The sequence below is a fragment of the Gouania willdenowi genome, chromosome 3, assembly GCF_900634775.1.
Source record: "Gouania willdenowi chromosome 3, fGouWil2.1, whole genome shotgun sequence".
Classification (NCBI taxonomy): domain Eukaryota; kingdom Metazoa; phylum Chordata; class Actinopteri; order Blenniiformes; family Gobiesocidae; genus Gouania; species Gouania willdenowi.
The window spans coordinates 43,446,567-43,464,474 of record NC_041046.1 but is presented as its reverse complement, the minus strand read 5'-3'; the positions used below and the strand labels follow the sequence as shown (position 1 = coordinate 43,464,474).

Here is a 17,908-nt window from a genome sequence, read left to right as displayed (position 1 = left end):
GTGGAAAAAATGTGCAGAAAAGGCATTGAAATGTAATGTAGAAGTGTCAGAACTGGGAGTATTGTAGCAAAAAATGCATCAAAAGGAGCAAAAATATGGCAAGAAAAATGGATGAAAATTGGTTAAAATATGGAAAGTTTGGTTTAGTTGTAGAAAAAGGGTAAAAATAAGCAAAAATGGGCTCAAATTATTCAGAAAATGTTCTTAGTTTTTTAAAGACATCTGGCGACGCCCTCCCAGTGTCTGGTGACCCCAAGGTTGAGAACCCTTGGTTTAAACAATATGTTTCCTCAGTGAAATCAGTGTTTATTTTCGTGTAAATATTTATTTTCGTGTAAATGTTTATTTTAGTGTAAATTAATGCTAAATGATTAATTGCATTTGCGATATTATTGCAATATCATAAAACGCGATCTTCTAATCGCAAAAACTCCAATTTTTAGTTTTTTTTGTCCTGTTAAGTTCAGAGAGTGTTTATGAAGTGCAGTCCACATGAAACATGAAGTTAGTTAGATGTTGAAGAGGTAAAGCCACAGATTTGATTGCTTTATTGTTGTAATCTGTGTTTTAAAATGTATATTTATTTAAAGTTTAGATAAATCTGAAATTGTTTATTATGAAACATTGATTTATTGCTTGTGTTCAATGAAAAATACATGACAAGAGGTCCTTGAAAAAGATAATCGCATTATACATCTTCAATATTGAGGAAAAAAATCGCAATTAGATTATTTTTCAAAATGGTTCAGCCCTAGTGTAAATGTGTTGTTCTCTCACAGGTCATCAGAACACAGTCCATCCATATTTAATGTTTCTATTTCATCATCTTTTTGTCTAATCAGACTCATTACATGCTGTTAAACATCCTGTGGAGTTAATTATTATCATTAATTTCATATTTATATACAACAGAAACAAACACAAACTGAGATTTGACATCGAGCTGTTAGCGACACATGCTAAAGCTAACATTAGCATTAGCTCACCTGTTTTACAGTCAAAAATATGGAGGAAATGTGTGATATTGTCCCATAAACAGATTGTCAGGTTCCTTTGATTTTTGTTTAATTAAATGATAAGAAACAATGGCAGTGTTTCCATTTGAGGAAGTGGAATAATTTCATATTTTCTGTGTGTTTTGGTTGATCACAGACAGACAGGGATGTGATAAGAATGTCTATGTCAGCAGCTCATTTATTTAACAGTGTGTCTGGACTCTATAATGCACCTGTCTATGTTATCTGACAACATACAGTTTAATGTTACTATGAGCTCACACTGGGTTTGTTCTCTGGGTTTGGCTTGTTTGTTTTTTCTGCTGCGTGTGTGTGCGCGTGTGTGTGCACATGCGTGTGTGCGCGTAATCAATAGTGTTATCTTGTGACTCACTGATTGATCATTAAAGGTTGGTGTTCTGGTTGGACTAGTGATCATGTTATCTTGTGACTTACATTATTCTGAATAAGTGCTTCAGATGAATGTAAATAAAGAGTGACAGTGAAATCCTCTGCTGTGGTGCATCACCAGTTACAATGATGACCAGTTGAAGCAATACACCAGCAGGTAAAGTGCTGATCTAAAGTGGTTTTTCTAACAGTTTGTGTTGTCACGGCCTGAAACTGCGTGTGTGTGTGTGAAAGTTTAAATAGTGTAAATGTGAGATCAGAGTGTGAGACGTTGTTTGAACTTAATTAACAGGAACACAAAGAGTCACCCTCATAGCAGATGTAGAGACGCAGAGCAGACGGGAACTCTGACTCAATGTGTGTGTGTGTGTGTGTGGGTGGGTGTGGGTGGAGGCAGATTGGGAGAGTCAGGATAGTTTATGAGTGAAGGACGAGTCCTGGCTTGACGTCTGAGTTACAGAAAAAGTGTTTGAGGTTCCAGACTCACCTCACAGACTCAGTGACGTCCTGATCGCTCCCAGCCTCTCTGTACTATGATGTGAGTTTATTTACTAAATCTGCTAATAATCTATGCAAATGAGAGGGGTTTAAAATAGATCCAGCGCAGTAGTGCTTTGCAATATCATCACAATCTAACGTTAATAATCAGCATTAGAATAAAGACCAATATGATCTTTAACACAGGAAACAACAAAGGCTTTGTGTGTCTTTGTTGACATTCATTTTGTGTTTTTCTGTTGTTATTTTGTGTTGTTTTGGATATTTTTATCAAATTTTTTTGTTTTGTTGATCGCACTTTTTGTTGTCACAGTCGGACAATTCTTTTTTCATTTAAAAAAATATTTCAATATATTTTTTGTCTTTTTATTAGGGCTGGGCAATCAATCCAGATTCAGGACATATTGAGTTTTCTATTTTGGTGATATAGAAAATTATAATACTGCTTACATTGATGTATATATATTTTTTATAGCTTAATTTGTATTAAAATACTCATTTTAGGAGTCACTGCTTTCTCTACTTATCAGAACAGCAATGAAAGCTCAGTTAGATGATCACTGAGTGTGTTTTAACCCAGACCTTCATCTAAACAAGCCACACTACAGAACTCACTCACACGTGCTGTCCCTTAGAGGAGAAAAAGGCAAAAATGGCACATATTGTGCATCTGTTTGTTAATAAATGTGCCTGTGTGGCATTTTGCATCAGAAAATTTAACCCAAAATTGTCTTTCTGGTGAGATTTATTTGAATTAAAATTATTGAGCTTTATATCATAGAGTATGTCACCATTTTGAGAACAAATATCGAGATATGAGTTTTGGTCTATATCGTCCAGCTCTACTTTTTATTGTCCTTGTGTATTTTATGCTATTTTATGTAAATATCATGTACATTAATATCCAATAATATTTTATGTAAAATATTCATTTAACACACATTTGTTTATTGTATCTCTATTGTTATCATTGACAAATTTTATTTGATTTTTTTCCTGATAGGGACTCCTATTCAATATATTGTATTTATTTATAGGTTTATTGTTCAAAGGTTTTCTTTTCTGCATGGTGTATGTTATATATTCCTGCTATTACTGTATATATAGATAATTATATCTATAATCATAAATCTGATTAGTGAGGTGTTGTGTGTAAGCTGGTGTCCATTTCACCTAATGACTAACGCTCAGACTTTGTCACCAGTTAACACAAGGCACCAGAGGATTCAAAACACCACTGGAGTCACTGAGTGTGTCTCATTGTGAGCTCAGTGTTGTTGTTGTTTTTTTAGCAAACTAGTCAATACTCAACAACAGGAGGTTTCACTGCAGTGTGGTGGGTGGGTTTATGTGGTGATTGTGAGTTTGTAACTAACTCTGTGTGTGTGTGTGTGGTGTGCGTGCATGCGTGTGTGTCGTGCAGCGATGGGAGCCTACGAGGAGAAAAAGGAAACGTGTGGGACCGTCTGTCTGAAGTACCTGCTCTTCACTTTCAACTTCCTGTTCTGGGTGAGAAAAATACATTTAATGTTCTTACCAACACATTAGTCAGCGTATTAGATTTTATTTTTTTATCTTATCTATTTTCTTTATCTTATTTATCATATACTTTTTCTTTATAGTTTGTTTTTCAATTGCACTGTACAGGTTCTAGGTCACATTAAAGGTGGAAAAGGTTGTGAAATTATTTATCTTGGTGTCATTTTTTTACATCACAAAAACCTGGCATTTAAACAGGGGTGTGTAGACTTTTTATATCTACTGTATCTGATGTGTGAGGTCAGAAAGAAACACACATAAATAATTACCGATGACACATTTGTTTCTAATTAAGACCATTTAAATTTCAGACGGGTTAAAACCATCACCAACAACAAAATAAAAATGTAAAGCTACACAAGCATTGGTCGACCTCAGCTGTAGAATCAAGTTAATCAGTTCAAACAACACATTGATCCCTAATGTTGGTGCAGACAAGGACACCCATCATTTACTCATCCCATTATGTCCTTTCACAATAAAAGCTTTGTTTGCATAACGTCTGGACCACAGATCAAAGCAGAGCTGCATATTTATATATTTATCCACAGGAAGAAACTCCTTCAAACTTTCCAGTGCACAGACTTCATTGTGTGTGTGTGTGTGTGTGTGTGTGTGTGTGTGTGTGTGTGTGTGTGTGTGTGCGTGTGTGTGTGTGTGTGTCTCACTCATCAGTGTGAAGTCACACTTGCAGCTGAACACATATGCATCATCATCTGTTTCCAACGAGGACCTTGTTGGTTTTTTTTCCTCCATCTGCCTCATAAAGCCTCATTTACACACACACACACACACACACACACACGCCCTATTCAGTCACAATGCACAATGTTCACTCCTACATTCATCCGTACTTTGGTGAGAAGTGTTGTGAACGATGCAAAACAACATCCACTTACACCAAGGGGGTGTACTACGAATCTAGATTAACTCTTATTGCGCTAACTTCAGGGATTAAATCAGTGTGTGCTGGACTACAAAGCTCGCTAACGTCTTACAGAGCTAAATCACCATGGTAACTTTTGCTGAACGACTGGCCTGCTCGCGAGCAGGTTTTTCTTTGGCTAGGATCTTAGCGAGTGCTAACCTGACCAATCAGATCTCTTAGAAAGCGAGCTGTCCAATAAAAGGTGAACACGTCACTGTGTGGATCTGATCTGACAGCTGACTATTTAGACATTGATTGTCTTATCTTATCTTTTATTTCAGTGCTCACGACCATTTCCATGGTGTGGAGCACAAGTTCACAAAACAAATTTTAACAAATATAATTTCAACAAAGCAAGAACCTGTTTCAAAAATGCACCAAGTTTATAAATTACTTTTTGACTTTCATTTTGCATCGGTAAAATAAGTTCTACTGTTCCACCGTGTGATTGGTTTGACGCTGTAATATCCACGTCCGTCACTAGAGCGCGCCGGTTAACCAGACTGAGATCAACAGCTTAACTCAGCAGCTTCTCTCTGACAGGAAATGATTGGTTAGTTGAAGCCCGCTAACAGAGATTAATTCAGGATATAATTATCTAGATTCGTAACAGGCCCCAAATGACCAACAGAAAACACAAAAAACCACAAAATATACCAAATGATCCAAAAAAATAACACACAAAGTTCCAAAAATATAGAAAATAATAACTTAAACACTCAAAATAGCTCAGAAATTTTTAAAAATATAAACAAAATATACAAATGTAAAATGATTTTATTAATTGATTAATACACTTATTTATTAGTGTTATCAATTATTAATATATTATAATTAGTATATATAATATTTGTGTATTTAATCTAATTATTTATCATGTAATTTATTTATGTATTTATTACTATTTAATAATGTATTTTATATTATTAAATACAAATGTTTTTTTTTAAATACAGACAAAAATGTAGAAAATCCTTTGTTGCTGTGTTAATTTAACCTAACCTTGTGTTTTCCACAGCAAAAATATCAAATAAAGGTTCAAACCTTGAAGAAATATCAAAGAAACATTTTTACTTGAAGTTTAATGACAAACCAAATGCAGAAAATCAGGTGTTTGTTTCCAATGTTTACTAAATGTTTGTGATTATTATTTTTAAATGCTGCTGTGTTTGTTTTTCCCACATTTTTAAATCTAAAAACAAAACAAAACTAACTTAGATCTTATATTAGTTGTAGCTTGTCACTTAAAATGACTTTTTTCTCCCTGTTGGCCACCAGGAGGTGCCCAAGTGTAGGTTTACACCCAAAAGTGACATTTTTAAATCCATCTGTGCCCCTAATAATAATACTAATAAATTACAGCTAAAATATGACATCAAATCTGTACGGTTCTTTATGTGTTTTATAAAGTTAAGGCTGTGTTCATTTGCACTATCAATGCTTTCCTAATAATAATAATAATAATAATAATAAATGAATTAGAATATAATATAAAACATGTTTTGTTCTTGAGTTTTTCAAACTTGAATTAATCAATCCTTAAATATTTGGCTATGGTAATCTCACTGTTAAACTATGTATTTTAATTATTAGGTAAATTCCAGTCTTGTTGAGTATTAAAATATAATTAAGTCCAACTAGGTCAGTGTCTGTAGGAAGTATGTGTTACTATAGAAAAGTGGGAGGTTCCGTTGTTTTTTCATGGATGTTTAAATGAGGTTATGTGTGAAGGTGGGACGTCAGGGACATTTAGGTTTGTTGTGAAATGTGTAAAGTGATTATTATTGTTTTCATATATTTTGGCTTTTAGCAAGGACACAGTAGGGAGTTGAACCCCATCTATTCAGATTCCAGTTTGTTGTCCTCATGGATCCGGATCTCCTCAGACTAGAACAGACTCGATCCGGACTCATTTATTGTCATTAATCCACAACAGTCAGTTTAGATGCACACGGAATATGTAAAGCATTTATTAATTAAGTCCAAACAAATCCAACGTCGCACACCCTTGAACCAAGCAGCAGCCATGTTGAAAGTCTCAGGTCAGTCTGATCCTGATCCGCAGAGATATTTGAGGAACACGCACAAGCGCGCACACACACACCGACAGACTTTATAGATAGATATTTGATGGATTCATTCTTGGTTTGAGTTTAAATCAACCTTTGCTCTTGTTTTGGTGACTTATGTCATAATTGTTGACCTCTGCTCCTCCTACAGCTGGCGGGCGGCGTGGTGATGGCGGTGGGAGTTTGGACGCTGGTGGAGAAGAGCGACTACATCAGCCTGCTCTCCTCCAAGACGTACGCCGCTTCCGCCTACATCCTGATCCTGGCCGGAGCCATCGTCATGGTAACAGGCGTGTTGGGATGCTGCGCCACCTTCAAGGAGCAGAGGAAGCTCCTGAGAGTGGTGAGAGACGAGACGTCGTATACAAAACAAACTATAAAATAAAGTCTTTATTCATTACTGACAGAGATGATTGTAGATATAAGATATAGACAGGTTCATCAGGTCAGTACTCCTCTTTCAATCAGGGGTTACAATATTCTGAACCACTTGTTAGTCACAAAATAACATGATCACAAGTCAAGCTGAAACACCACCCGTTAAGGCCATGTATTGTGTTATTGAGGAAGTCACAAAATAACATGATCACCATGTGAACTGCTACACCACCTGGCAATTGTGTTTTTTTTCTTTAATCAGAAAGTCACAAAATAACATGATTGCCTTGTCAATTGCTACACCACCTGAATTGTGCTTTTATTGAAGGAAGTCACAATCCAATTCAACTTTAAAACAACCACAGCTGACCAAAGTGCTGTACAGAAGAAAATAAAATACATAACAGCTCACATGAGATAAAAAATACTACATTTGAAATACAAAACAAATTAAAAGGCATAAAACATGAAATATAAAAATAAATTAAGAAGCATCAAAAATGTCAAGGAATGTAGAAAAATAAATAAAATTGATGTCTTACGAGGTGTCAAAGGCCAAGCAAAAGAGATGTGTCTTAAGAAGGGACTTAAAAACACAAGATAATGTGATCACTTTGTGATTAGTAAGTCACAAAGTAACTTGATAACAAATTGAACGGCAACACCAACTGATAAGTGCATTTATTGCATTTGATAAGGAAGTCACTAGATAACACAATCACCAGTCGAGCTGTAACACTGTTTCATGTGCTTGTTACAATCAGCGGGTACGTCACAAGATAACATGATCACTAGTCGAGCTGTAACACCGCCTGTGGTACCACAAAGGTTAGAACTGTACTTAGTGGAAGTTTTCATTGATGATCAATAATTGAATGTTTTTAATGCTTTCATGGAGCCCTAGTAGATGTGTGTGTGTGTGTGTGTAGTAGATGTTTGCTTGGTAAATGTAGACGTGTATATGTAGCAGCTGCTGTAGCTGCAGCTGTAGCTGACTCCTGTCCTGTGCTGCAGCCTGAGACGATGAATCACACTCATTTCATCAGGGATGTTTTTCACTGATTCATGAGGTGTGTCCAGGAGCCTCAGTGAATGGCAGCTCTGTCCACGTTTAAAGGTTGAGCCTAATGACAGAACTGCTGACTCAGCAGTCACCTTTGGATTTAAGGGAAGATTCTATCAGCACTCGGGAGCAATGGAGCGATCCCGTTAGAAGTCCCCTCTAACTCCTATGGCCGATTACTGATGGAGACACTAATCACCTTCTATCACTCGATCTCAGCCTCATTACAGGTACTTTATATGTGAACGATAAGGAAACTACGACGTGTTTTCCTCTTCATTTTCTTTGTTTTTCTGTATGTTTGTTTTTCATTTTGTGTCTTTTTTTTAGGGGTGGGGGAAAAAAATTGATTCACATAAGAATCGCGATTCTAGTCATCAACAATCCTGAATTGATTCATAAACATCAAAAATCTATTTATTTTATATCATTTTTAATTAATTAATTAAGTTTTTATTGTAAGTCAAACAATACAAGTAGAAACACAAAACCAAAACAACAAAAAAAGTACAAAATACAGGAAGAAAGCAGTTATACAGTGTATATATATATATATATATTTATATTTATATATATATATATATATATATACATAAGGAGGAGTGTGTGTGCACCAGAGCTGAATGAGTTCCTGGAGGCTGATCCACTGTCTCTCTCAGAAGACCCTCTTCATTGGTGAAGGAACCATGACACAGCTTTCCCCCTAATAGCCACATTAGCTAAACACTACCTATGCATCCCTAATACTGGTGCTGCAGCAGAAAGAGTGTTCTCCACCGCTGGAGATATTGTGACAGCACAGCAAAGCATTCTCAGTCCAGAACACGTAGATCATCTTCTTTTTCTGCTAAAGAACTTAGATGTTCCTGATGTACCGTATTCTCACATGGACAATTATGGCCTGTGTAATCCTACACACTAAGCCCAACATGTGTCCACCCTTGTTATGTGATTTGTTGAGAAATCACATAAAATAGCAGTTAGTTATTTGTACAATTTATTTTTGAAATATCAAAGAAAACACCATTTTCTATGTTGTGTATTTTTTAAATCAGCATCTTATGAGAGAGAGAAAGGCAGCCAGCCTAAGCTTTTATTTAGTCAGTTTAATTTATTAACAGAAGCTTTATTTTTTGTATATCTTTACTTATTCTTGTAGTCACTGAAAATTGAAACTTACGAAAAAAAGTTTCTATTTTGAAAAATCACACAAAACACCAATTTGTGTTATTTGTTTACAGTTTATTTTAAGTTCTTGGAGAAAAAGGCAGCAAGCCTGAGCTTTTATTTAGGCAGTTTTATTTCTTGTACAGTATGTAAGTTTTTATTTGTTTAGCATGAATACGTTACCCTTTGTCTTAACTTTGCCTTTGTGTGATTACATCATATGAATCAGTTTATTTAAAATGATCTCATACAAACTGTGTTGTTTTGATGCCATAATTTGCCTTAACACACTATGCATTGTATCATTTTTTTAATTGAAAATGAATTTTGAATCGAATCGTGACCCTAAGAATCAGAAATGAATCGTGAGACACCCAAAGATTCACGTCCCTAATTTGTTTGTCATTGTTTTCAGTTTATTTATTTAGTTTTGTTTGTTTGTTTGTCCCCTTCATTTTGTTTGTTATTTTCTGTACTCCTGTTGGCACTTTGTGTTACTGGGGTCATTTAGTTTATTTTTGCCTCCAGTTGTACATGTTTTGGTTAGCTTAGCACATAGCAGCACTGGCTGACTGTCCTCAGTGAGGCTGTTAGTGTGACAGGAAGTGAACAGCCTCTGTTTGTTAGAGCAGCAGTAGTAGTAGCAGCAGTAGTAGCAGTAGTAGCAGCAGCAGTAGCAGCAGCAGTAGTAGTAGTAGCAGTAGTAGCAGCAGCAGTAGCAGTAGTAGGAGCAGTAGTAGGAGTAGTCGTAGTAGCAGTAGTAGTAGTAGCAGTAGTAGGAGTAGTCGTAGTAGCAGTAGTAGGAGTAGTCGTAGTAGCAGTAGTAGTAGTAGCAGTAGTAGGAGTAGCAGTAGCAGTAGCAGTAGTAGCAGTAGTAGGAGTAGTCGTAGTAGCAGTAGCAGCAGTAGTAGCAGTAGTCGTAGTAGCAGTAGCAGCAGCAGTAGCAGCAGTAGCAGCAGTAGTAGCAGTAGTAGTAGCAGTAGCAGCAGCAGTAGCAGCAGTAGCAGCAGTAGTAGCAGTAGTAGCAGTAGTAGTAGCAGTAGTAGTAGTAGCAGTAGTAGTAGTAGTAGTAGTAGTCGTAGTATCCTCACAGGTTAATGAAGTAAACAGAGTCTGGATCACCTGTGGACAGACTGACATCATCCTGTCTGTGTCTAATATAATTCATTACATTGGAAATGTGTAAAATGGAAATATATCAATAAAAAACAGGTGATGGAATCGCCTGGATTTAGAAAAAAACACTAAAATATGAAGTAAAAAGTTTGTTACAGACATACGAGGAATAGATCTGTTCCTGTCCTTTGTTACAGACGTATAAAGGATAGATCTGTTCCTGTCAGGTGAGAAAATACGCAGAAAGAGAAAGGCTAAATCATCTTTTTAGTGCAGATCTACCCTTGTTTCTTCTATAAGATCATCTTAAAGAGTCTAAATAGACATTTTCAAAGCAAACACTACATAAGTTGTCTAGTGTAATCAGTGTATTATGTCTATATGATGAAGGAGCACAGAGTCAGAGCGCTGCAGCATCGGTCCGCTCACCTTCCGTCTGATTAAAGTCACCTTCGGGCCTGGGTAATTGTAACGTCTGCACTTCTGATGAAGTCTGGAATAGAAAAGCAGTCGCAGCGCGCGCTGAATACGAATGTGTTTGTCCTCAGAGCAGACGCTACGAAGCAGGACAAAGAAAGACGCTGGAGGACAAACTAGCCGTGCTGCTGTTTTCTAACGAGTGTTGTTATGTTTTTGTTCTGTGTGTGTGTGTGTGTGTGTGCGCTGAATGAACGGCGTGACCTGACACACTCACGGTGACCAATACACCTGTTAGACATTCTGAAATAGTTCCAATGTGTGCCCTTGTCCCACCCCTGTTTCTTTGCGAGTGCTCGTACACGTGGGTGTTACAGTTCAGCTAGTGATCATGTTATCATGTGACATCACATGTTGTCAACACTCAAAAATTGAAACTTCAAAGCAATCAGCAGATGCCTCTGAAGAAGACTGACAGTTGACAATTTTTGTGGTTTTTAAAATCCTGTTTCACCACCTTTTGCACCATTTTTAGTCACTTTGAACCCATTTTATTTGTGATTAAAACAAGGATTTCCATCTTTAAGATAATTATAATAATAATAATAAATGTTCCTGATAACAGTGGATATTATTCCGATGAATAAATAAATGTGGTTATCACAGATTCATGTGATTTATGGATGGGCCCCAAAAAGCTCTCCCCTTTTGTTTTGTTTGGAACTTTGCTAATAAAGTTTTTATTGGCATTTTATTTTTCCTCTTATTAAGAAAACCTTTATTTAATCTTTTTTTTTGGTATGTCTGACCTTTTCTGTTCTCTCCCTGTTTGTCCTTTGTTGTTTATTCCTGTTGAAGGATAACATCTTTCAATATTTGTCTTGCTTATTGGAAAGCTGCTCGTCTTCAGATAAAGCGAGCAGACTTTGTCCTCTTTTCTTTTTTTTATGCTTCTTCAAAGCAGATTTGTCCCATTTCTGTCTGTGCTGACCTTCTTTTTTGTGTTTCTCCTGCAGTATTTTGTCCTGCTGATGTGTATCTTCCTGTTGGAGATCCTAGCTGGAGTCCTGGCTTATATCTACTACCAGCAGGTAAATGCATTGATTTGTATTAATAATAATAATAATAATAATAATAATAATAATTCAGTACTTATATAAACATCCTATTGATTTCTATTTGAATGAAGCATTCCGCCTGCTTTTTAGATCATTTAGCAGCTTTTTAGATCATTTAGTAGCTTTTTAGATCATTTAGCAGCTTTTTAGATCATTTTTAGTCAAAATGAGATCCTGTGCTGCTTTTATTTGCTCTAAATTGTGTCAAACTCGAGGCCCGGGGGCCAAATTCGATTCTTTTAAACATCCAACCCGACTCGCAGGGTAAAGTAAACATCAATCATTGTGTAAGTTGCCAAAATATTTAGTTGTGGATATCTCAGTAGGGCTGCAGAGGGGCGTAAAATATTTGGAAAAATTTTCACAGGAACGTGAGCTCAAGAATTTAGAATATTAAAAAAAGAGAAACTTTTTATGGAAATATTTATTGAAATTAACCAGAATTTGGGAGTATTTTACATCACTATATCATATCCAAACTTAAATATTGGCATCAATGCAAAAATAATACACTTTTCACAACAGATGTATTTAGAAATAGAACTTTACAATTATTCAAGTGGAAACTACAATATTTGCAGAGGTTTCCAGTTTTCCCATGTTTGTAGAACACAGTGGAAGTTACTTTTATTCTAGAATTGTTGGAAAAAATCTAGTTTTTTCCAAAATTCTGCTCAATTCTCAAGTTATTTGACAAAATTTCCCCAAATTGAAATAATATTGTCAATTATTTTTACATATTTATTGGATATTGTCAGTGCCTTATATACTCTAAAATGCATGATTTTATATTATTTATACATGGTAATGAAAAGTAGCACTAATGTTGAAATTGTTGGATTCCCAACCTCTGTGGCCCACTTGAGGTCAAACTTGTCCTTATTTGGCCCCTGAACTAAAATAAGTTGGACACCCCTGGTTTAAATAAAAGTTCAAGTTGTTGATGTAAGCCTCTTTTGTTTACTGAAAGATGATAAAAACCTGAAAAAAAAAATGTGACAGCAGGGGGCGACAGTTCTAAGGTTTAGTAATAGACAATGGCCACGGTTACATGATGTTTACATGGTAATAGTAATTCCTAATTTAGGTTTACATGGAAAACAGGTTTATTTTTTAATTCCGCTTTAGGTCTGGTGGCTGGAAAGGTTCTGATTGGACAGGAGGAGAACATAACGTATCATGTCTATCGGGGAAAAAACACACAACAAACGTTTTATTTTTGGTTTTAACACAGAAGACATGAAAACTGTTTTCACTTTTATTTTGATTGTAGTTTTGAAACAACAGCTGGACAATAACACACTTTGGTCCATGGAGGGGAAGAGAGATAGGAACTAATCACTGGTAAATAAATCCCAGTAAAACTCCGTAAAACAATCACCAGGAATAAATATTATCTCCCTGGTAAAGATAGTAGCTCTAACAACTGGTACAATGATAAACTGGTGATATTACAGCCTGTGAATGCAGTACGGGGATGCATTTACTTCATCTCTGGGTCTTTGTATCACCTGTCCCATGAAGCCTGTTCCGTTTAGTGATCTCCATGTGTCCGTGTTATTGTCTGCATGTTTATGCCTCCGTCCATCCACTCTTTTCCTTATATCATGTCTTCTAAGACTCTTATTTAATAAATAGTATCAGTTCTAGTTCGGGCGGCCATCTTGGATTATGTCGTCACCAGTGCGCTATTGCGGTAAGTCGCGCATGCCCAGAAATACCGGAATGAATTTAAAGAGGAATTAAGTGTTTGCAAGATAGAGGAATTATTTAATTTAGCGTTAAAATCAGAATAAACCAGCCACCTAATTTGGATTTAAGTTTAAATTGGAATGAACTTTTATTCTGCTTTAAAGAGGAATTAAAGCTCCCATGTAAACGTGGCCACTGTAAGCAGAGAAGTTGTAGGACTCCTCCCCCAAAAGTCCTTCTATCCTCAGGGTTTGTGTGTTTTCAAAAGTCTGTGATTTACTCGCTAACTTCAGCCACCAGAGCGCGTCAGCGCACTGTTTAAGGGAGAGTAAAGGTCCCTTAGGAGAGCTCTTCTTCAGCTCTAAAACTGTAACGTAGTCCCAGTTTTAAAAGGCAATGAAACAAATATGGTGCATAATAATAAAAAAGATTTTAGGACACATTTGTAAAAACAGTGGAGGATCCCTTTAATAGAACATAAAAAGGGCAAAAATGTGCAAAGTATCTACTAAAGTTACTAAATAATTAAATGACTTTAGTTACTTAATTGTTCATGTATGTTATATATTGTATATGAAATGATATTACTGTTTACCTCATATTATGTTATATTAATATTCATTTTTTGTGTGTGTAAATACTCGATATCGATGTCTATGTTGTTGCTGTTATTAATATTATTGGATTATTTTATTATTACAATAAGATTCTTATCTCATTGTAGTGAATCAGTTCTTTTATTGTCTTTTGTGTGTTTTTGCAGTCATTTTAAAAACAGCTAAGAATGAATTTGTTGTTTCTGTTTCATATTTCTTCTTAACTGTTGTTGTTCTGGTATTTTTTCAGGTTAAAGATAAATTAGTGATTAATGAGTGATCAGAGCGATAATTATCAGGTCCTAATCAATCTTTTTAAACGTCTGGTTGATGGAGCAGAGCTCCTCCCTCCATCATTCATACTTTTTGTATCTCCTTCACACTGATTTAAACCATTTCCTCCCATTGGCCTGTTGCCACGGAAACGTCCATGATCTGCTTTCCATTGAGCTTTTTCAGCTTCTGGTTCAGAGAATCACTCACAGACTGAGGATCAGCAAAGTCACGTTAGTTATTTCACTAGCTGATTTTAATTACTCTCATCTATATCTCATATATCTATATTTGACATTTGTCCATGTTTTAACCCTTCGATGCATAAGTAACAACCCTTCCCCACTTAAGCACCTAAGGGTTATTCTTAAAAATCTTGGACATTTAAAGTTTTTATAATCTCATATTTGACGTATTCCTCATAAAACATGTTTGTAACATGAGATCAGTTGCATTTTTCAGAAAAAAGTTTTTATTGTTTATATATATATATATACTTTTTTGTTTGTGATTAATCATTTTTGGTATCGTATTTTAGTCATTTTGTATCTTTTTCTGTTATTCGTTGTGATATCGTTTAATATAAAAATGCAATCATCATTTTTGACCGATCATGCATCTGAGGGTTAGTCATTTAAATATATTTTTACAGTTATTGATACTGTAGCCCCGCCACTTTACCCTCTGACTGCTCAGCCAGCGTCGTTACATGCTAAGCTAACCCAAACATGTCTTATGTCTGTTACAGACACTGTTATTAAATCATTTTTCAACCATGTTTCCCTCCCACTTAGTAGCAGCAGGAGGGGCGAGCGAGGCGCCTATAAGAGGCTGCACGCTCACGCCCCCCAGCTCCCAGAACAACTTCCATATTTTTTGGTCCACATCAGACTGAGCTATTGCTGCCCTAAAAAAGGATTTCTCATCATCATCGTGTTGGGTTTTTTCCTTTTTATTACAAGTTTCATATTTTGATAGCGCTTTGAGATGACTTTTGTTGTAATGAGCGCTATATAGATAAAGTTTAATTGAATAGTGAGGGCCAGATTTAACTCCTGTTGGCCTGTTTTTGGCCCTCGGGCCACATGTTTGTCCCCGTTGTGTTGAATCTTTGTCTTTGTGTGTTAACAGTTAAACGAGGAGCTCAAGCAGAACTTGAGGGAGACGATGATTCAGAAATATCAGCAGAGTCCTCACGAGCACATCACCAACGCCGTGGACAAGCTGCAGCAGGAGGTGTGTGTGTCTGTGTCTGTGTCTCTGTGTGTGTGTGTCTGTGTCTCTGTGTGCGTGCGTGCGTGCGTGCGTGCGTGTGTGTGTGTGTGTGTCTGTGTCTCTGTGTCTCTGTGTGTGTGTGTGTGTGTGTGTGTGTGTGTGTGTGTGTGTGTGTGTGTGTGTGTGTGTGTGTGTGTGTGTGTGTGTGTGTGTGTGTTTTCCTGTAGTGACCTTCTCTCTGTCTGTGTGTGTGTGTAGTTTAAATGCTGTGGCAGCAACAGTTCTGCGGACTGGTCTGAGAGCGTGTGGATCAGGTCCAGTGAGGCTGAAGGTAGGAAGGTTCCTGACAGCTGCTGTAAGACCCCCGGTAGGCTCTGTGGGATGAGGGACCACCCCTCTAACATCTACAGGGTGGAGGTGAGACACTCAACCAAACCTCCTGCTTTAAGCATCATAAAGATCACAGTTGCTACAAAACATGAGCACACGCACACACACACTGTACAAAGCTTCAGTCAAATACACACAAAATCATTTTGAACTCAGTCTGAATATAAAAGATCAAATAAACAATAAAATCAGACTTTTTCTTTTTGTAAGTGCAAAAAGCTAAAGTGTAACTGACAGACAAACAAATCCTGATCACATGATCAATATCCATGTCAGCATTAGAATAATGACCAATCAGAGCATTAACTCAAAGAGTGTGTGTGTCTTTGTTGTCATTTAGTGTGTTTTTGGAACTCATTTTGCTGTATTTTTGTGTATTTTGATATGTATATTTTTTCTCATTTTCTATGTTTTTGTAGTGTGCTGTTATTGGTGTAATTTTGTCTGTTTTTGTATTTTTGTTGTAATTTTGTATTTTTGTTGTAATTTTGTATATTCTTTCATCATTTGTGTGTTTTTGTTGCCATTTTTTATTGTTTTGTTTTGTCATTTTGTGTATTTTTCGTGTAATTTAGTATATTTTCTATCATTTTGTGTATCGTTGTTGTCATTTTTTTTTCTTTTTTTATCATTTTTTGTATTTTACTTGTAATATTTTGCATATTTTTTTCTCATTTTGTGTATTTTTTTGTTTGCAATTAGAAACTTTTTTGTATTGTATTTTGGTCATTTTGTATGTTTTTCTGTTATTTGTTGTGCTTTGTGATCATCTTGTTTGTTTTTGTTAATGTTTGTTGTCGTTTTGTGTATTTTTCTATTATTTTATATATATTTGTTGTAATTTTTAATATATTTTTTAGTCACTTTGTGTATTTTTTGTTGTAACTTTTTGTATTTTAATTGTCATTTTGTTTTTTGTTCAACTGTATTTTGTTAGTTTTGAATATTTTTCAGTTATTTGTTGTGTTTTGTGGTCGTCAAGTGTGTTTTCGGTGTGATTTTGTGTATTTTTCTGTAATATTGTTTGTTGTTTGTTTTTGGAGGATGTTTTTGCATGTCTTTCATGATGTTTTGAACATCCCAGTGTTTAAAGGAACACTGGGATCTTCCCTGGCCACGCCCACATTTAATTCTGCCCACACTGTGAGTGAGACAGACAGAATAAATGTGTGTGTGTGTGTGTGTGTGTGTGTGTGTGTGTGTGTGTGTGTGTGTGTGTGTGTGTGTGTGTGTGTGTGTGTGTGTGTGTGTGTGTGTGTGTGTGTGTGTGTGTGTGTGTGTGTGTGTGTGTGTGTGTGTGTGTGTGTGTGTGTGTGTGTGTGTGTGTGTTTCAGGGTGGCTGCATCACTAAACTAGAGAGTTTCATCCTGGACCATCTGAAGATCATTGGAGCTGTGGGCGTGGGCATCGCCTGTGTTCAGGTGAGAGGAAGTCCCCTTTGAACCGGTCCCTTTCAGTGTAAAATAAGAAGGAGATGATGAGGTGTTGTTGGTTTTTCCTCCTCAGATCATTGGGATGGTGTTCACCTGCTGCCTGTACCGGAGTCTGAAGGTGGAGCCGTACTGATGGAGGTAACTCCATCCTCTTTAAAACACTCTCAACCAAAGGTGGAACAAACTCTACATTTCACTCCCTCTGCTTTTTACTTTTATTTTGAAACTTTTTTTTGTCTTAAAACCTCTAAATAATGACATGTTTAATGTTAGTTTTTATATTTTCTACACACTGGTTTTATATGAGGAGCTTTTTCTTCTTCTTCTGATGATGATGATGATGTTTATATTCTGTTCGATGATGATGGTGATGATGATGAATAATTGAATATTAACCTCTGACTGACTGACGAGCTTTGATTCTAATGAAGTTTTAATGACTGACTCCACTTTCACACTGAATTCAAGCTCCATTTTGTATGTTTCACTTTAAATGAAGATTTAGTTTCCATGATTAACTTTATTATATTTAACAGTAGTTTCTCACTGTTAGGATTCTTCTCATGTTGTTGTTTTATTTGAATAAACTTCACAATCGTCACAATCACAA

At 36.0% G+C, this 17,908-nt stretch overlaps 1 protein-coding gene across 1 annotated transcript in view; it reads left to right on the top strand.

The window, feature by feature from the left end:
• LOC114456442 (CD151 antigen-like) overlaps positions 1-17,908 on the top strand; it is a 20,457-nt gene extending 2,549 nt beyond the window's left edge. Inside the window, exons 2-8 of the mRNA XM_028438193.1 lie at positions 3,328-3,413; positions 6,592-6,783; positions 11,598-11,672; positions 15,392-15,496; positions 15,734-15,892; positions 17,200-17,286; positions 17,372-17,908. Of these exons, the coding sequence (XP_028293994.1) occupies positions 3,330-3,413; positions 6,592-6,783; positions 11,598-11,672; positions 15,392-15,496; positions 15,734-15,892; positions 17,200-17,286; positions 17,372-17,431 (762 nt within the window). The 5' untranslated portion in view covers positions 3,328-3,329 and the 3' untranslated portion in view covers positions 17,432-17,908. The remainder of the gene's footprint in view (positions 1-3,327; positions 3,414-6,591; positions 6,784-11,597; positions 11,673-15,391; positions 15,497-15,733; positions 15,893-17,199; positions 17,287-17,371) is intronic.